Source organism: Prinia subflava, chromosome 1, assembly GCF_021018805.1.
Source record: "Prinia subflava isolate CZ2003 ecotype Zambia chromosome 1, Cam_Psub_1.2, whole genome shotgun sequence".
NCBI lineage: Eukaryota > Metazoa > Chordata > Aves > Passeriformes > Cisticolidae > Prinia > Prinia subflava.
Window position 1 is genome coordinate 92,616,375 of NC_086247.1, and position 21,019 is coordinate 92,637,393.

General features: G+C 40.6%; 1 protein-coding gene across 3 annotated transcripts in view; it reads left to right on the forward strand.

The window, feature by feature from the left end:
- Positions 1-21,019, forward strand: part of LOC134553672 (uncharacterized) — a 79,194-nt gene that overhangs the window by 30,621 nt on the left and 27,554 nt on the right. For all 3 annotated transcript variants that reach the window (XR_010081135.1, XM_063403626.1, XM_063403635.1), the window contains 3 exons: positions 14,597-14,727; positions 14,872-14,974; positions 18,017-18,211. Coding sequence is in view for 2 of the 3 variants with exons in the window: in XM_063403626.1 (XP_063259696.1) it covers positions 14,597-14,727; positions 14,872-14,974; positions 18,017-18,211 (429 nt within the window). In the remaining variant the exon portion in view is untranslated. The remainder of the gene's footprint in view (positions 1-14,596; positions 14,728-14,871; positions 14,975-18,016; positions 18,212-21,019) is intronic.

Consider the following 21,019-nt stretch of genomic DNA (forward strand, 5'->3'; position numbering starts at 1 on the left):
ATTTATTCCCTGTAGTGCCAATTGCACCAGTTCTGTATCATCAGCCCTCTAGCGCCTACCTTTCTGGCTGGCATCTTTTTTCCTATGCAATACCCCCAGTTAGACCACAGGTGTAATGATCTGTCTGATCAACAAATGTATTCTCTGTTCTCCACATTCCACATGCAGCCTTGTGACTTCAGGAAGTTCAGCCATGTCCTTAGTTTATTCAGGATGTGTTTGTGGTAAAGGACAGGTAAAGGATGCACGGGGCTCAACTTTGTTTGTTCTGCAAGGCTGTGTCCCATAGAGGTCATAGTGGTATTTTTCACACAATCCTTTTGGATGTTCAAGACATCCTTCTCCTCATCCAGCTGGTGGTATTTCCCCTCCTGCTGCTTTTCAGGGATAGCTTGATGCATGTCCATCATCATCATGGCTTTCTTCCAAAAGATCACGTGAGCCAGCTTGTTCAGAAAGCAGGATCACCTCCAGCCTGGAGAATTACTGTTCCTGCTCTTGGTGAAAGCTATCCTTTTTTATCCATCATTGGAATACAGCCTGTATGTATTCTTTTGACAGCCTTTACCTCACAAAGAGCTCTTATTTCTGCCTGGAAAGTACTGCCTAACTAGAAGTAGTAGGGTATTTTTCAGACAGACAGATACGCAGGTGTGGCCATGGCAGGTTGCCCCTGTGACACGGCAGTCCTGTGCACTCTGCCTGGCTGTGACAGTGCAGGCCTTGCCGTCTCCAGCACTCATCACACAGAGCTGGCTCACAGCAGGCCTTGTGGGAGGTAGTCTCAAATGTGGCTTGTCTGGAATACCAGCTATATGGAATTTCTGTGGAGGTCCCGGAGGGCACGGGACACTCCTGAGGTTTACTGATGGAGCAATGAAGGCCCCTTCACGTCTTTGTTACTGCAGGCAGATGGCATTGTGTCTCCTGGATGCCAGCAGAGCACTCTGTGCAAGCAGCTGAGGAAACCAGTTCTAGTAAGAAAAATGACATGGGAAAAAGGCTAAATAAAAGCATAAGAAACAGATTGAGAAGAGATTGGAACAAATAGTCAATGTACAAAACCTCCAAAATAAGACCTAGATACCAAACTGAGCAGATAAAGGGAATGAGCAACAAGGATATGTTCACAGGCACTGAGAGAAGTAAGCATCCAAGTAAGTTTGTTGTCCACCATTCCCTTTATTAATTGTCTTTTTTTCTGCCTAAATACAAAGAAAAACATGTATTTTATACCATAGAATATACCTATTTTATACCATAGAATTACACTGCAGAAAAAACCAAGCACAACAGTGCTGGGCTGGAGAGAAAATTCCTGGGCTAGAGACCTTGATGAAGGAAGTGAGTCCAGAGGGGCTTGAGAGTGCACTTTATGGTAATGTTAAACCAGTCTAAAGGCTTAGTGCCTTCAAAAAGGCTATTCCTTTGCTGTATTCCTTTGCTTCTGCAGTGAGCAAGGAGTTATATTAGTGGGAAGGGTCTCAGCATTTTAAGGTCTTTGTGTCTTCAAAAGTTTTTTTAGCCCCAGGAGCAGGAAATCGGAGTTTGAGACTGGGGAAGTGGGACCCCTACTTTAGGTGGTGGCCTGCTACAGGAAGAGCTGAACCTGCTGTGCAGAACCAAACTCTCTCTTCAGCATCACAAAAACTCTCAGAGTGGATTCCCATAGGAACAGTGGCGATGTAGGCATTCCCAGGTGCCCAGAACTCTGAAGTTTAGGTTTATTCCTGGAGGAGTGGGGGCTTGTCTTTTAAGCCAAGACTTGAAGCAGGTGATGTAAGTTGGAGAGAAGAAGAACTCCAGAAGAAAGCTGAACACCAGGAGTTGAATATGGTAACAGGAGCATTTTAAATGTTGAAGTCCTATTGTGGGTTTCATTGTGTTTACACATGGCTAATTTCTAACACTGTTTTCTTTGCTTGTGAGATATAGAAGCCCCAACACTCCCATAAAGGCAGATAAAATAATTTATAGAGAATGTGTGTGCATACTGCATTCAAGAAATAACCTATGGGCTTTGTGGTATATAAAATGTTAACTGAATGCTTGTTAAAATTGGCATCTGGTGTCATCAGCAAGACAAGATTATAGACAGTGATGAGACAGTGATGTTACTAATGCTATTGACATGAGAGAAGAAGCAGCAGGAATTCTTCCCTTTCGTGTCATCAAAGTCTGAGCACATGGTTAAAGCCAGAGAAGACTGTGTCTGACAGGGAAGAGCACAAGAGAATGGTGATTTTCTGTAATATTTTTATGTTACATTTTTCCCATTTATTTTCCTACAAAGAGGTTGGCTTGTTTAGCCTTGAGGCTGAAATCGGCTGTAATTTTCAAGGACAGTAAATTTTGTGTGTGTGGCACAAACCATAGTATTTTCCAAAAAAATATCCTTTCCAAGCTTGTGAGTACAAGAATTCAGAGATTCTAACTTCTGGGTAGGGTAAGTGGGATCAGTATTCAAAATTCAGTTAGAGTAAATATGGCATCACCTTGCAACCCTTATGAGAAAACCCCAGGATATTGTACACACGAGTACAGGCAGCCCTACTCAGAAAAGATGCCTCAAGTGAAGGCAGAGAGTAGGACTGAGCCTGAGCTTTGGGTATCTTTTAAATGAACCCTTGTTCCTGAGTGTGTTACACTCCTCCCCGCCAGGATGCCTTCTGCTTTAAGGGCTTTACTGCCTAGCAGTGAAGGAGGAGAGAGTAGCATTGCTGAGGACAGGAGGTTAAGGAGTAACCTGACTGGGGAAGAAGCCAAACTAAACAAAGATTTAGAAATATCGCTGAAAATAGTATAACTTACCATTTTCCTCTACCAGGGGCTGACACACCACATTTTTTGTTCTTTAAAACCACAGTGAACCATTCCCAAAAAAGGAAGCGTAACCTCTGTTTTCTACACTTCTGTCTTTCCCCTCATCTGGAGAAAACCTTTCCTTGCTGTATTTCTCATGACACATTTGACTGGAGGGTTTCTTCACAGAGTTTCTGCTGGGGGGTGTTTGTTTTATCTTGCATTTTGCAGTAGATAACAGACCTGTATGCTGCATAGATTAGAGCTGGCAAATTTTGCCACTGACTTCTCTAGGCACAGATAAAATGCCTTAGTCTCCCACTCATATCTGTACTTAAAGCAAAATTTTAAAATGTCTGTTAATGGGAGCTCTGAGTGATCTCTGCCTTTTCTTTTGCTCCTCGGCTGGCCACGTGTGCTCGCTAATGAGACTCAGCAATATTAAGAGTGGAATTTGGAGCAGAGCAAAGGCCAGCCTAATAAATCTGCTTTTAGTTCAGGCTCTGTGGTGATGTAGCTGCACCCCTGGGGAAGAAAGGGCAGAAGCTGGGCGTCGGGCCCGAGGGACAGAAAAGGAAGTCAGCCGTAGGCAGGCAGAGAGGCAAAATCTCATTGATGAGGGCTGGAGGCAAAAAGCAGCTTCTGAAGGAGTGCTGGGGGCAGGAGAGTGTGCAAAAAACAGGCTGTGCAATTCTGTTTCACGTGCCTGTACTGCAATGAGAGGATGAGTGGTTTTGGCATAAAATGTTCTCTATACCTAAGAATAGAAACAGAATATTTTTATATATAGATATACGTAAAATGATAAAAGGTTAATGCCTTAATTTGGAAACCTCTTCCGGGAAGACAAAGCAATCCACTTCTCCTAGTACAGCCAAGATTTTATGCTGACCAAGCTCTGACTTCAAAACTGACCCTTCTCTGAGCAGGGGACTGGGCCTGCTGACCCTGGGAGGTGCCCTCCAAACCTGAATATTCTGTAATTCAGTGATTCCAAGAAATGAAGGTCAAATCTCTGCTTGATTACCCCTGATACCAGCAAAGCTGGAATCTTACCCTAAAAGAGCATTGATTGCAGTAAGTCATGGCCAACAGAGGAAAAGCAATTTAGACGTGAAGAGCTCTGTACGTGCCAGCTTTGAATTTGATGGATGTCAGCTACAGTAGCTTGTTTGCCACATTAGAGCTACTGACTCCTGTGAAACAGGCAGATGATACCCACTTCCCACTGAAGAAAGGTCCTTGCCAAGCAGCAGTCATTTAGAAATGGGTTGGTAACTCCGCAGCAGAGGTGAGGATTTGAGTTGTTGTAGTGGCCTCACTCCTTGCTCATGTTTCTCTCTCCCATGTGCAAGAACAAAGAATGTTTTAAAGAGTGGGATTATGGCTGTGAGGTGTTTCATGTGCCTCCAGGCCAGGCAGGGAGCAGGCTGGAGCTGTGTCTGACACATGGAGAGGAAGGTTTGGTTTCAAGAACTGTAAGTCTGCTGCTGTTGTGAGCGTCAAGTCCATACAAGTGTGAAAGAAGAAAGCTGTTGGAAGAGAGTAGCTGTTCTCCAGAAGGTCTTGGACTGGAAAACTCTATCAAAGACAGAACATACAAAGCTGTAGATGATTAAAGCTATGGAGCAGCTCTAAACCTCTGATGAATTAGACATTTGGTAGATGCCAGAATCTCTGCAAAGTTACTTGCAAGTGCTAAATTTCACTATTACTTTCTCATGAAGTGACTGTGTTTTTTTATTGTGCTTCTTTAAAGAAGATTATGAGTTGCAGCTATGCAGAAACAATTGTTTCCATGAAGTTATTTAATTCCAATTATTTCTCCTCAATCACACTCAGAAGAGACTTTGTGGAGAGAGGACTACCAAAACTCTGGAAAACAGATCTGAACAGCTGAACCTCATCACTTTGTGAAAGATTAGAAAGGGATGAAACCTCAGACTTCTGACTGAAGTTGGCCAAAGTAAATACAGAGTGGGGTTATGATGAACTGAAAGTAGCAAACAAGTAAGGCCATCAAATATATTCAAATCACAGGTTGCACAGGATATTTGCCTTGTCTATGATTGATTCAATTAAGCCAGACCATCATCTTTTTCTGGCAAAAAAGGTCCTTTATTCCACCAGCAGTCCTGACATCAGTGGGATTATTTGTATAAGAAATTATTCTTTAATGTGAGTGAAAGTATTACAATCTATTCCTATGTTTGGATGTCATATCTTCATTTATATTTCTTGTCCATTTAGATTTGGAGCTCCCTGGCAAAGAATGATCCAGGAAAGAAGGAAAACTGGCTGTGATTCTCCCACAGATAATGTCACTTAAACTAAAGAGCTTGAGTGTCAAAAGGAAATATTTTTACCTCTATAAGAATCTCCATTTTACTATCATTTTCTTTGAATTTAGACAAAATGGCTACTTTCCCGTGGAATATTTTATTCATGTTTCTTAGTAAAGTGTTACTTCCCATTTGGCCAATTCTACTCTAAAGAGGCTTTCTGAACACACAGTCAGACAGGGAGCAGCATAACATTGGGTTTTTTCCCAGTAAAGTTGTAGTCAATAATAAATATCCAGGGTTTGAGTACCTCTTTGTGTTTATGTATACCTGCCACTTTACCATGCAGTTCTATAACTCAACAGAATTTCCTGAAGTATTTATTTCCCACCACTTTTTATTATGTAGTATCTCTGCTACATTCCTTCTAAAGAAGAGATGAATGCTTTTGCTGAGGACTATGAAATTTCTTCACAGAATTCATTTGGGTCGTTTCATCAAGGCCAACCCCCTGCAATGAGCAGGGACATCTTCAGGTAGGTCTGCTTGTTCCAAGTCCTGTCCAACCTGTCCTTGGGGGGCATCCACAGCTTCTCTGGGAAACCTCTTCCAGTGTTTTACACTTATTCATATTTTTTTCTTAGATCTACTCAAAATCTATCCTCTTATACTTGAAAAACATTCATCTTTGACCTAGTGTAACAGACACCACTAAAAAAATTTGTCCCCATCTTCCTTTTAAGTCCACTTCAAGTATTGAAAGACCACAAAAAGGTCTCTCCAGAACCTTCTATCTTCCAAGCTGAATAAGCCCAGTCCTTTCAGTGTTTACTCACAGCAGAGGTGCTCCATCCATCTGACCATTTCTGTGGTCCTCCTGTACCTGCTCCAACAGATCCATGTTCTTCCTGTGCTGGGGACCCCAGAGCTGGATGCAGCACCCTGGGTGTGGTGTCACCAGAGTGGAGCAATGAGGGACAATCCCCTCCCTCATCCTGCTGGCTGGTGTGCTATTGATGCAGCCCAGGACACAATTGGCTTTCTGGACTGTGAGAGCACATTGCCAGCTCATGTTCAGCCTTTCATTCACCAGCAGTCCCAAGTCCTTCTCCTCAGGAATGCTCTCAATCCATTCTCCACCAAGCCTGATTTGTGCTCAGGACTTCCCTAGCTCGGATGCAGGATCTTGCACTTGGCCTTGTTCGACCACAAGCTTCTTCTCTCATTGAATTGCAGCACCTACAGCCATTCCCATCCTCCTTGAACACTTGTGTTCCCTTTGTTAGGAACGTGTGCTTGAGCTACAATCACCTCACTGCACACTGGCGATTATGAAGCTGCTGCTGACTGAATTTCTAAGAAATGCCATCAGATATATCTCTCCCTATCTTATTTTTCATTTTTACAAGCAGTACACCTTGGAACAGGAAAATAAAGTGTGTTCTCTATACCATTCAAATTGCTGCTTGGAAAGAGTACACAAGCTCCAGGCTTGATGTACTAAATAACCTTGTTTAATAAACACACAGCTATTTTGCTGAAACAAACTGCTTCATCAAAATGTTGAAAAATGTACTGTACCACTGGGACAGTTCTGCCATAAACTGCTTTATTCCTCTCCCTTCTGTTATTTGTGCTTTAGGAAAATAAAAAAAGGAACAATATAATCAAAATTGGTTTTATTATTCAAATATTTGCTCTGGAGCCTGGAGAAGAGAAATAGTTATTATATATTAAGTAAAAGATATCTTTAAAGGAAGCAGTCTTAAAACCATGCCACATTAACCCTTCTGCAGCACCTAGCACCTCATTCTTCTTTGGCTGTTGACAAACAAGGCCAATTAACATCAGCAAGATAATTAACTACAGCTCCAGGTAATATTTACATCTGGTCTATTGCTGCTTGGAAGCTGTCTCTTCTCCTTTTCTCCCTGCAGCTTGAAGGTGTTAATTTTAACACCTACAAAGTAGGAATTTAGATTTGGTTGAAAGGAGAACAAGACTGGGTTTTTAAAATTATTATTAAAATATTGGATGAATAATTATAATAGTGAAGTGATTTTAACCTTCTGCTAGAGTCTGCTAGACTTTTTTATGTTTCCCTCAAATCATTTGCACATTCTGGGATGCTTTTTAAAAATTTCTCATATTCCATATGGCAAATAATTCTTTTTCAATGTCATGTACTTAGAGTGAGAACACTTTGTGAATGGACTTAACTGGTGGTCCAAAACCAGGGTAATCATGTTTGTTGCCAAGGAAAGAAGAATATGTTTCCTGGAGGCACAACAGTCATTTTATTAAATGATTGTACCAGCTGGAAACAAATTATTGCCTTTATTTTAAACTGCCATTCTTAAGTCTAATGCTTTTATTTCAATGGGAAACAAATTTTAAGGAAGATTACAGCTCACCTGTTCTTGTAGTTTTTACTGGGGTGTGTAAATTCATATAATTATCCATGATAGTGTTATTTGCCTTGGTTTTATGAGGCTGTTCTTAACCTGCAAATCAATAGTTGATCCTACTACTATTTCCCTTCTGTCTGATACCTCAGCTCATTTTGGAGTGAAGAACATATGTAGCAGGTGGGCTGTGTTTCTAATAATTAGTTTTCTTAAACATGTTATAAAGAGCCTTGCCAAGAAAATATCACTGTAGTGTTTTGAGCCCAGCTGGCAATGTATCGGAGCCTGGGGAGGGGAGGATAGAACAGCAAACGGAGCCATGTTCATCTTTGGAGTCTCTCAGCCAAACTCACCTTGGGTGAATTTGGCTCTCCCTGTGCTCTAGAAAATATTGTTGCCAGAGATTATCTGGAAGGAAACTGAGGCACTTCTTGTGGGCACCTTGCATGGTGAATGTGCACATTTATTTTTGTCTCTTAATGAAATTCTTATCAAATATAGTTTCCATTTAGCAAGGAGCTCTTGAGGTTCAGAGGAACTGCACAGCTCAGTTCTCTGGCTCAATTTCTTGAGTGTGTGGGCACCCTGAAAAAGAAGAGGCTGATGGACAGCGACATTTGAACAAAAGCTCCCTAGGCCTTCCTTTCCCAGCTTTCCAAGCCAGAAATAGATATGTCTAAGAGCAATAGCAGTTGGGGTGCAGAATGGGTCTGTGTTTTGGCAGCAAGTTGGATTTCACGGTCTCTACATCAAAAATGCCTCAGCCACGTAATGCAGAGTGTTGACACAGTATGAACTCATACCAGCACTTCAAATCTCTTCCAAAATGTTGGGGGATTAGGATTTTGACCACTTATCTTACTATCAGCTCAAGTTGTTGTCTCTCCAACTGTAGCAAACATAAAAACCATATGCCTTGGCTAATCAATGGAAATATGATCTTGGGCCCATTCCTGAACGGAGTTAAATTTGTACTGCTGAATTAGATCTGTCAGGCACTGGCTGTGCAGTACCAGTGTGGCTGCCCCCCTCCCTTCTCCCAGAAGGGAACGCAGTAAGGCTGGAGTGGTATTCTTTTGCACTTTTCCAAAGATTGCTGAACTGTTTTGGTTGGACCACTCAAATAAGTTTAGTTTCATGAAACATGGAAAAGCTCAGTACAGTTACATGCATTTGAAAAGTGCCAGGCAGTCCTGTCAGCCTTCTATAGCAAGTCAGACTCAGAACACATATTGCTCTTCAGGTAACCATGATTAGCAGATGGGTGGTACGGCACTCAGCTTATTTCAAAAATTTTATGCCAAGTAAACTCTGTCATACACATGAGCTTCTTTTCTCCAAATTAAATATCACTTTTTGGTAGGAAAAAAATAATCTGTTCTTTTAAGGCATTTAAACTTGGACTTTTTTGGAAAATATCAAATCAAGGGCCTCTTCCACCTCTTTGTCACCTTGCCTTATAAAAGTTTGGTGTAGAGAATGCTAATGTCCCCAGTAAAAGCTTAGCTTTTGTATCTGATGTGCTATATGTGCAAGATAATTTCTGTAGCATTGTGCTATAGTCTCCTGACAGCCTCTGAAAAACGAGTGGATATTGCCCTTTTCCTACCCAGTAGGGTAATTCTGAAAATGTTGCCAGGATGCAGCCACCTACCTCAACTATTGCTAGAGGCACTTTAGCAGCAATGCCCATTTGTGCAGTAAAAGCTCTGTGATTAATTTAATACACATGAAGCACTGGCTTCCCTAGGGAAAGCAAGAATAGGATCAGAGAAGATAACCAGAGAGTTTGAAGGCTTCAGGAGGACAAACGGGTATTGTCTGTGCCATGTCGCCTCCCACTTTGCATCTTAGTCTGGAGGATACATTATTTTCTTCTTTGACATCCAAGTCTTTTGCTTCAGGAAGGTTTTCTTCTAAGTAAAATCTGAGTCCTGATGTATGAGCTAAAAGCCATCTGTGTGGGTTTGTTTTGTTTTGTTTTTTTCCCCTTTTCGGGTGTTACTGTTGCAACTGACTCTGCAGCCCATGGATATAAAAAGGTTGAAGAAAGTAAAAAAAGCACAAAATACCCTTTGGGGAAAGGAACATACAGTCAATCACCTCAAGGTCATATAAAGTACGATGTGCTTGTGCACTGGTGCAGGTTGAGCAGATTTTATTCATTATCATTTATTCATTAATCAGAACTCATACAGTGTTTGCAAAAAATAATTTACATTAGCAGAGCTATGTTACTTAGGAATTTGATATTAACCTTTCTGTTTAGTTATATTGATTTTTAAAGTCAGAAAATAAGATTTTGCTTGTTCAGTAACAATGTTCAGTCTCTTTTATTAGCAGAGCAAACCTTTTGTCATATTATGCAGGAAAAATATTTTTTTTTTAGCAATTAAGTAAATACCAAATTATTGTCCTGTGGTTTGGTAGAGGTCAACGCCAGATTCTGAAAGATACTACACTCTGAGGGAGTTCTCATGCATAGTAGTGGGGGGAACCAGAAACAAAATTTCAAGCATTAGTGCAATGTGGTTTTTGTAAAGTATATTTTTCTCAGGGGGGAGGTGAAGAAGAGTGGGAAAAGAGAGGGGTCAGGATAGGGAGGATGTGTTGGGGAGAGGAATTCATTAAGTGCTGGCTGAAAATGGAAAAGCGAAGGCAAGAAAAGTTGTACTGGTATTTAAAGGAAATGAGGGTGGATTAAATTTTTCTCTAGTAAGATAAATTCAAAAATATTTGATCATGATCTAATAGTTGCATGTTGTGGGTGCTGCTTATCCTGCAAATCACAGAATGGACTAGGCTGTAAAAGATCTTTAAGGTGATCAAGTCCGATAGTGAACCCAGCACTCCCAAGCTCACCACTAAACCTCAGTCCCTGAGCACCACACCTACACATCTTTTAAATACCTGCAGGGATGGTGACTCACCACTTCCCTGGGCAGCCTGGTCCAGTGCTTGACCACCCTTTCTGTGAACACGTTTTCACTAAACCTCCCCTCCCAACACTTTTTTGTTTCATCTGATCATGCCATCTTGCTGACCCCTGTGGCTGGGGTCAGCAGTGACTGACAGACGAGGTGTATTGCTCTGCAAAATTCAGCAGCACTCCTCCAAATGGGGTGGTGGGCCTGGAGGAGGACACTCACTGCTGCAAATCTGCTGCTCCAAATGCCCCACCGAGGCACCTGTATTTGCCGTGTTCCTGCACATGTGCAAGTAGCAGCTCACTGGCTGAGCTTTGTGGTTCCTTAGCTCAGTGCCTGGTATAATATGGCTTTGATCTGTGAAGCACCCATAAATATTGCTACAACCTGCATGGCTGGTCCACTCTTTCTGATGCTAAGTATCTGTCCTCTGGGGAAATCCTGGTGAAATCAATGGCTTGACAAAGCTATCGCTCAGTTTATCAGAGATGGCAAAAGCATCTCCTCTTACACTTTATTCTTAACTGAAGACATGTTCCATAGCTGGAGTGATTGGTTTGTGTCCAGTATGATCACTCCTCCCCTTTTTCCACAGTTGGATAAAAAATATAAATTATTTAGAATAGAGGAACTTGAAATGGATTGTTTTAGTGAAAGTGAGCGCCTCTCTGTAACCACTGTCCTCCTCCTGGGGCCTCCTTTCTTCATCATTTGAGGGACATTCAGCCAGTCATACTGGAGGGAGGTGAGCCTGGGGGAGTTCCCAGCTGAAAACAGACAATTTTTATTCCCCAGGTAGGTCTCATGAGGAACCCCAAAGGTGGTGGCTAAGAAAAAGGGCATGAATTGATCTTTGCTTACAGCAGCTAAGTCCTTCCCCTTGTTCTTGGGCAACTTTTGGGTAAGGAACTGTCTGCTCCACAGTTTCCATGTGCATGTGCTAGGCTGGGCTCTCTGACTGGGGCTGGGGTCCTGCTGATTGTTCAGGAAAGCCACAGCACATAGGTGCAAGTGTTTTGTCATGGCATAGGAAAAGGGCTGTGGCACTGTCGTTCTCCATGTTCTCAGTGGAAGGAAGGGAGCTGTCTAGAATTAAACAGCTTGGTTCTACCATCCCACAGGGATAGTTGTTTTGGCACTCAGGAACTGTAATTGGTCTCAGGAATTATGTTGCTGAAAGAACCTTCTAGCAAGAGAGTTGGTCCAAAATGGGTAGGACAGCCATGTCCCTTCTGCAGAGCATTGTAAAACAGAGCTGCACACAGACACAGACACACCTTGATGTCTGCTTAGTCAAGGGGTCCCACAATAAAACAAGGGCTTGCTCCCCCTCTAATTCTGCTCATTTCTATTGCTTCTATTCCCCATTTTCATCTCTCCATCTTGTCACTGTCCTCCAGTTTTCCATTTTCCTGAAAAAATGCACTCTTTCAAATGGGGATTGACTGTCTGCTCTTTGACCCAGCTGGTTTTCAGTAAGTTTTGTGGCTAAAAATTCTTACCTACTTACCAAGTACTTCTGGGTTCACCTCCTCACAGATGGTATCAGCCAGGGAAAGCAACACTTCCTTTTTCTAACTGTAGCAGCTCTGTTGCCCTGACAGGACCCATTTTTACTGAAAGGACTAATAATATCTTGCTTTTCCTGCTACTGCTCTGCATTTTTCCAGTACTGCAGACAATTCCACTGAAAGCTTAACCAACATGCCCTCCTCTGTTTGCTCTGCCAGGTCAGGGTGCCACCAGTAATTTCAATGTAGCTTTGGCATTTTTCCAGCATTAGCTGCCTCTTCAGGATTCAGCCTATGCACCTCTGCATTGTTGACCTCTGAAGCTATTGATTTCTGTAGCTGGAACACATTCAAGCTGATGATGGAAAAATCTGCTTTACCTTATCACTGAAAAATGTTTGGTCCTTCTGTAAACTGCATTTTTAATTTTGGGGCTTACTTCAGGGAAATGTTGTAAACAGTGCTAGTTTATTAATAACATCTTGTTTATTATTTGCTATGCAGATACTAAATAAAAAGTAAATACCAAAATCTTCTTTTTAGAAATTATAAACTTAAGCACAAATCTGTACATGCAGTGGCAGAGTTCAGTGAGATTTTTACAGAACCTTCTGATTTTGATAATTTTCCACATCAGAAAGATGCATTCCTCACATCTGGGGGGATAATTAGGGGCATCTGGAAAAATTTGTGCAAAAGGTCATTCACCCTTCCACCCACCCTACTCTAAATGGAAGAGGCGATACTTCTCCAGGCAGTACTGACTATGTAGAAATGTGCTCCTTTCTTTGGGAACACTGGAGTCCTTTGCAGCCAAACTTCAGTTGTTCTTGTGTTCTAATCTTTTCTTACTTATTTCATCTGCCAATGACTGCTGTTTCTCATGCTTGGAAAATATAATTAAAGACACCTGTACATCACAGACGGTATAGAATCATTTCCATCATTCTTAACATGTTATGGATTGTTGATGAATTCTCAGCAGTGATTTGGCTCAGGGAAAGCACAGTGTGTCTGATTTCACTGGCCTTCTCATTTGCACCAAGTCTGTCTCACAGTGCTCTGCTCAAAGGGGCCTTGAATCAAGAACATTTGTTTACTGCCACTACTGCCTTCTGTCATGTCCTAAGGAGATCTAATATTGACATATTTGTTGATTGCATTCGGACAGGCTGCATTTGGGACACTTTGTACACTTAGGCCACCATATAATGGGGGAAAAATTAATCTGTGGCTGTATCTTTCTCTGGGGCAGTTTTGTTTTTCTTGGTTGTCTGGGGTTTGTGGGTTTTTAAAGAGTTTTTGATTATGTGGTTCTGTGGGGCGGTTTCAAAGACTGTGGTTACAGAAGTCTGGGGAAAAACAGGCAGCTGCTGATCTTGCAGTTGTATGTTTGTCTGTGTACCTGTAGGTTGAAGGGCACTATTATTTGTTGAAATATTCCCATCAGCTGAAACACAGAGTTTGCTTTTATGAGAACTGCAAAAATGGAATCTAAATGTTTATTTTAGTTTTTAAAAAAATATTTATGTGGTTGCCAAACAAAGCTATAAATTTTATTTTGTCTAAACCAAAAGAAAGGTTCAATCTTCCCAACATGAGACATTATACTTTTTAATTCTCTTCTGAGACTTCAAGGCTCATTCAACTTGTTTAATTCCTCCCTCTGGAGCTTGTTATCCATCAGTTTAATAGGTTGATACAAACTGCTGTTTCCGGATCCTGGTCTTTACTAGTTTTCTTTTTTAATTAACTAAATATTTTTTTCTCTCATTTATTTTTTTCCACAGTCTACCCATCTTTCCCATAGAAATTAACCTTTTTTCTTAACCAAGAAGTTGGCCTAATAAATGTGATTTAAATAAGGTCTGATTACTGTCACAAATATTACCCAAAGCATTTTTGTGTGGAGTGAGTCTTTTATTTCCTGTTGAGTACCTCATCTTGCACACAGGTTTTTTCATCTACTTTATCATCAGGTGTGTCTTGCAGGTTCAGATGGACAGACTGAGCTTACTGTAGATGTGCCAGCTTCCCTGCTAAATGTCTGGCAGAGAAAGGTATAAAAACCTAGTCATGAACAGTCAAAAACAAGACTTAAAAGCAAATTGCCCACGTGACCAGATCTTACATTTCCTCCCCATCCTGCTGCTTCTATCTCACCATGAAACCCCATTTCCTAAGAAAAAAAAAATTAACTGTAAAAGTGGATTTTCATTGCAGAGAAAATGGTATTTTTAAAAAGTTATCCTGCCTTGTAATGTGTTTAGTTTACAAGTGTTTATTCTAATTTGATATTGTCAAGCCCTGAATGTGTAACTTGTAAATCAGAAAAAAAAAAGGAGTCAGGCTTTACGCTCTACACAGCCACCTCAGGTCTGTGTACCTGCCTTGCCTGGTGCAGCTGTCCTTCCAGGTCTTTGCTTTGTTGCTGTAGAGACAGAGCCCTGTCTTCTAAAAGTTGATAATATTTTTTTTAATATTTATTTTTTAATTGAGATGACAGAATGTTTACAAACATCCAAAAAGGCACACCAAATTTACACTTTTCTCCCCATGAATTTCTGCTCTCTCTCCAGCAACTGCTGCTCTTTTCCTTGCTCTTAATTCACATCCAAATATCTGACTTCCAGGTGTCATCCCTTTTCTTGTTTTTGACAATGCAGGTTTACTTTCGGAACCTCTACTTTCAAAAGATGTACATGAAAGTTTTTGTTCCAGTGGCATAGAGCCTCCTTCCACCCACTCTGAAAATCATGTTGCTTTTCAAGAGCTCCACATGCATTCAAGTAAAAAGGTGAGGACTGCATACATCATGTACCTTTCAAAATTCAGCAATATAGGCCATTAAAATCAGTCCCAACACCCTGAACTTTAAGAGATTTCCTACTGAACTGATTGGGAATCTGGAGAGAGTAACTCTGCTTGTTGTCCCACACAGTTTTGCAGACAAAGCCCTCAGAGAAATGTGCTGCACTTGGGGAGCTCAGCAGAGCCGTGGACATCACAGACACAGGAGAATTGTTTGTGCTGTACATGCCCAGGTATTTGCAGAACGGCGTTCGGCTCAGTAAATTTTCTGTTTTCATTTTCACTATGAGCTTTGCTTTCACTTTGTTGTCACAAGGAGGGTGATGTTTCATCAAGGAGACTGGCAGTGATGAGCCACTCACATCAGTGTTGTCTGACACTGGTGGAGGCTGAGAGTGACTCCTGCGTTGTACAGCCTTTTGTGAAATAAATATCTCAGTAGCACTGTTTCAGGCTTCAGATCCTGGGTCTACAATGTGTATCTTTGTACTGGAGGTGCTGATTTTTTTCTGGTTGATTTGGTTTTAAAATAAACCATTTTCTGGTATGTGGAAGTAGAATACAACATGTATGCAATATTTTTGGCCTAAATGAACAGAAATTGTTTTGTAATACTTCTGGCTAAACAAAGAGCAAAATCCAAAACCACAAACAAACAAACAAATCAAAACCAACAACAACATAGTGCTTTTTAAAAATCCAACCTTTTTCTTTTCTTTTCTCTTTTAAATAAAGTCTAGCCAGCTAATAAAATCCAAACTCTGTGGCTGTGCAAATCTACTCCAAATAAGTATGTCTCCCCCTATTTCTAAAATCAGATGTATATGGAAGTTTCTATTTCTAGGATTCATTTTAAAAATAAATGGGATTATCTTTAAAAATATTTTGCATATGTTGCAATGCTGTCATTCTCTAATTTTTGTGAACTGCCTATTCTATAGGCAAATTGTATGTTATGGACCACTTGAATGAATAGGGAATATCTCTAGAATCTCTAAAGGTTTATATGAAGCCTGGTGAGAAACAGTATTGCCAAAATCTAACAAAAATATATTTAGACAAGCTGCGTCACACTGGCTATCCTAGGATAGAAGATTGTTGGATTCCTGATATCTAAAAGGATTGTTTACTCTTGGCTTCTCCACATACTGTGCAAGAAAAATGGAACTATAAATCATACCTTGCAAAACTTGGGTCAGGCTTCGATGCCTCAGACTTGGCAAGTTTGTCTTACTATGAAGCAGCTGTTTCATACACTAAAATAAATAGTAAAAATTAAGTTTTTGAAAATAAAGGGAGGGAAAGAGGGTAAAAAGAGAGACTGACAGTGGAGGTTGTTCACTGTAGCTCTGTACATGTAGCTCTGAAAGGGCATCTGACTCCCTGGTGTGTGATAATGAGAATTGCCTGTTTTTTTCAGCAGATCACTATTGCATATGATCACAATTTGAATCAAAGCAGTCTGATGAGGAGAAGCACAATCTCCCCTCATTTTGGGGGACTGTGGTGTACATGTCGTGCTCCATACACCTTGTCTTTGGCTTGTACAGTTTCAGGGCAGCAGGGCACACTAGCTCCTCTTTGTTTGATTTGGAACTAAGAATGCTTTAGCAACTCACAGGGAAATAACTAGTAGGTCCAGATGCAACAAAGGTCTTGTACTTGCCAGTTCTGCTCTCCCCAGAGCGTGGTCACAGATCTCACATGGACAATTCCTTCAATGGAAACAAGCCTTTGAATCCAGCGTTTTCTTCCTGCAGTTGTTTACTTCCAAAAATACTGCTTACAAGACATCTAAACTGCAGGGTATTACGGGAATGGGAAGCAAGATGGGAAATCCATATAGTTAGTGGGGCTGTGGTTGACTGGTTTGTCTTCTTGACTTACAGCGTAGTTATATGCAAACTGTCACCCACATTTAAGTTGTATTTAAATGGAAGTGACTCCAAACTGGCATGTAAAATTCAATTAAAACACCGTGTCAGTTCCTCTGTTTGCATTCTGAAGATTGTGAGCAAAATAGCCATTGATGCTTTATCTTAATACAGAGTAATGAAATTTCTGGGGTCAGTTTCCTGGTGAATGATAAACAACAAAAACACAGAAGTAATGAAGCCTCATTTTAAAATCCAGATGCTGTATTCAGCAGAAAATTAAGTTAATCAATTAACTAATTTGACAATTTAAATTCTAAGTAGAGGCTATGCATTGGGCAGATTTAATGCAGTCTGAAAGATTAAATTGTTAACAACATAACCAGGCTGAATATGTCTATCCATTCATTCATACTGAAGGAGTGGGGTGACTTACTCCTAAATATGTAACCATAGTTATAAATAGTGGCTTATGTAGGAAGACCAAGTTGGTTCATTTGTGCCAGTTTTGTGTATAGAAACTTGTTTGAGGGAATCTAAGCAGGAGAAATACCTGTAAATTGGTGCTGTGGCTGCAGCTTGGTGCTGGTCATAGTGCCCTTGCCACAAGGCAAGCAGTCTGTGCAGGCTCTGTCTGCTGCATGTCTTACATTTGGTGGTGGGTTTGTTTCATGGTGACATAAAGATGTGGGAGACCATGGCCACAGAGTGACATCCTTCATATAGACATTGCACAAAATATCCGTGTAGAAAACCTGATTCCACTGCAGTGGTGGAGAGCAGAGAAGGGACATCCTAAGGCAAGTTGGATGTGGTTCCTTACAGTATTTGGCTTCATATAATGAACCAGAGCCCAAGCAGAGAACAGCATATTTAAAGCTGTGTTGAAGAGAAAACGTGGTCCCATTTTCTTCCTTGTGATTTTTCCTTTGTTCTGTTCTTCTAACCAATCCATCTTTATCTACCTGAGTAGTCTTTTACTTGGACAATAATGCTATATATTTATTTTATTGCAGGTAATTAATCTCTCTGATGGCCTTACTCACTTATTTTTTCTGCAGCACTGAGATTGTCATCCAGTTGCTGTCCTCCATTTGAGTTTCCTTCCTTAGCCTCTCCTTTCCCCACCTTGCATGCCTATATCTTGTTCCTTATAAACTATCCTGACTGCTGTGATATTTTGGAATTGAATACCTTGGAAATATACACAGTTTGATGGTTGAAAAAAAATTATGTGAGTAGGCCAAAGAATCTGGTAAGAGACAAGAGACAAAGTTCAATGGAAAAGACATCCTTATGGCACAGTATAGAGCACTGAATCTTTGTTGTTATGTCTAAATACAACTGTATTTTCTTCCACCATCGCTGATCTTTATATAATCCTGTTTTTCTGACCTTCAGACTATATGAAGAGGATCTTTCAAGTTTATAGACTTCAAGAAAATACAAATCCAGTTTTTTCCAAGCTTCTCAGTTTCTTACATCATCATACGGGCAGCTGCATTGGTCATAATGTTCAAGAACCCTGCGAAGCTGAAGTCATTGTATGTCATTACAGCACTATGAAAAGAGGTCCATCTTGTTGGCTTTTGTCAGGTAAAAACTGTACAAAGCTTGGCTTTGGCTCTTACAGTGCTTTAAGCCTGTCAGTGACCATATTACTTTCCTTCCATACACAAAATAATTTGTGCCTCTTTAGGTGCAGAGGTCATGTTGCACACTGGGTGTAGCTCCTAAAATGAGCCAGAGAGGAGGGGATATGAGCATGGGGGAACCGCTTCAGGAACTGTAAGGGAACCACTCCCTGCTAGTTAAAAAATTATTTCCATGTGAGCTAATACAATTCTGAAATCTCTTAGTGGAAACAGAGTTCAGTATTATCTAGCTGCATCTGGAAAGGCTCTTAGAGTAAAATTTTTATGACATGGCTATTCTAAAAGTAAAGTGGAAGCTCTGTTAACTTTCAGTCTAGCTCCCTGAATGCTCTCGCAGCTCTCAGGATACTTTCCCAGCTCTACTAGCACCTGAATTCTAAGAATGAAGATTTAGATCCAGTTGAACACACCTTGTAGTTCTTAATGAGTTTTCTGAGTACCACAGAGAACACATTTCCTGCATGGACAGTTTGTGTTCACCTGAGTGTTTTATGTGCATATGTTGTGTTAAATGTGTATTACAGAGAGCATCAGAATACTGAATGCCCACACTCTTCATATAAAAGCTGTTCTCAGGTTGCTTATGATTTCACAGCAATGCATCTTGAGCAAGCACTGAAGAGTTTATGAACACCTTATGAAGAACAGGGCAAAGAAGCTGCTGTATCTTTGTCAAAGTGGGGTGTGTGCATGTGTGTACACATTTTGTTCAGCACAGCCACTGTTTAGTGGGGAGAGCTGAGCACAATCAGCATTCACTGTCATCACTGACCACCATGGAAATTGTTTAAGACCACACAACTTCTCTATTCTAACACTCGATTTTCTTATACAGCAATCTCTGAAAGGAGGTGTCAGATGGAGAAGCATGGGAGGGTATTTTGGTTGCTGGAAATACTATTAATTTTAGAAATATAAGACAAACTAGAATCTGGCTTTTTGTTGGTGTGGGGGGGTTTGTTTGTTTTTGTGGGTTTTTTTTGTTGTTATTGTTGTATTTTGTTTGTTTGGGTTTGTTGTTGTTGTTGTTGTTTTGAGGTTTTTTTACTTTCCTGAAGGAACTGCAGAAGATCTGAGATTTATTCTGAGCATAGTTACCCTTATTCAATCTATTTCGGACATGTACCTTTTTCTCCAAGTCCCTTCATTCAGTCCCTCTGCAGGTCTCCACATACTGTGGAATTTTCCAGTGCAGAGAGAGCTGTTGTTTTGAATGTAAAATAGTCTGGGAAAAATACACCCCATTTTCAGTGGCTTCTCTCCATGATGAATTAAATCTATAGAGGGGAACAGGCTTGTGCTTTTCCTTTTCTTGTTTTTCTGAAGCATTATATACCATCTTCAGTGCCAACAGGCAGCCCCTTTACTCTGAGTGGGATGCTTAGAAAAACAGGTTTTAGAAGCCATCCTTTTGTAAAGATTTGCCAATTTTGTTGTCTAAATAACGAAAGATAATTTTTATTGCTCTTCTTTTTCAGCTCTAGCCAATGAACCTTCCTGAGAACAGTTTATGTACTAAACAGCTCATTTACATACCTAGAGATTTTTAGAGCAGACAACTACCAAACTTGGTGTTTCCAGAAACATTGTAAATCACTCTGTAGAAATAACAAAGCAAACACAACCTGAAGCAGGAGTGAGGTGGATCACTTTGAACAGGTATTAGGCTGAAGTGCTGGATGATTGACCTATAAAATGAGGCAAAGCCACTACCGCATCTGAAGCTGTGCCTTTGTGCACTGCCTAAAGTAATTTCAAGCCTCCAAATGAAATAATTGACCCACTGTATGTAAAACACAGAGGGGAATTTGTTCTGTTACAAGTGTGTACTTTCGAGACATATCAGTAAACCTTGCACCTTTAGTAAACTGGCTTTAGTGGAATCATTGGTTGGAAAACAGGGACAAACTGCATTTGGAACGCACGGGGAAGAGAGAAACATGTTGCAAGTGTTTATGTGATATTCCTTTCTATGTATAATTTGAAGGAATTTGTAGAAAAAGAAATGCAGCATATTGTTCTCTGGAAAATAAGAGTAGAAGATTGGGTCTCACTAACCAGTAGCTAGCAGTGATTGTGCAATTTTCTCTAATGCTCTGCCATGGCTGGTGCAAGGCTGGCTAGCAGCAGGAGGCAGTCATCTCCCAGGTGCTCCTAAGAGAGAATTACATGTATCATGAAGCTAACAAATGTGGGAGAAGATCACTCTGCTAGCATTTTCTGGCATTTTTACCAGACTTCTGGATAGGTCAGGCTGGTGGGAGTCTTTAAAAGGAAACAAACAAATAAAGAAACCCAAACTTAACCCAAAGCAACAAAAGGCACCAAACAAACTCCTCACAAGTGTTATGAGAGGAGGGAGTCCATGTGCTGTGATACTCGAAGACACCACAGTTCATATAAGCAATGAAAGTACAAAAAAACCCCAACAGTAAAACCTTGGTATGTACCAAGACACGTTTTTCCACAGCTCTGTCAATACCATCTTTGTTGTGATCTGCAAATGCAATTAATGAAGTCGTGTAAATATACCTTCACATTATTTCTACTCCTTGTGGATCATTTACCTGAAGTGCCTGTGGAGTGGATGTTCTGCAGGCTTCTTGGCTTGTTTTGGTGCAATGCTTTTGGGTTTTGGTTTGCACGGATTTTAAAGAGAAGAGATTACATTAAGAAAACAGCATATGTATATAGATATATAGGGGAAATGGAAGAGTGTGAATCCATGTGACAGCAGACTCTTTACTGG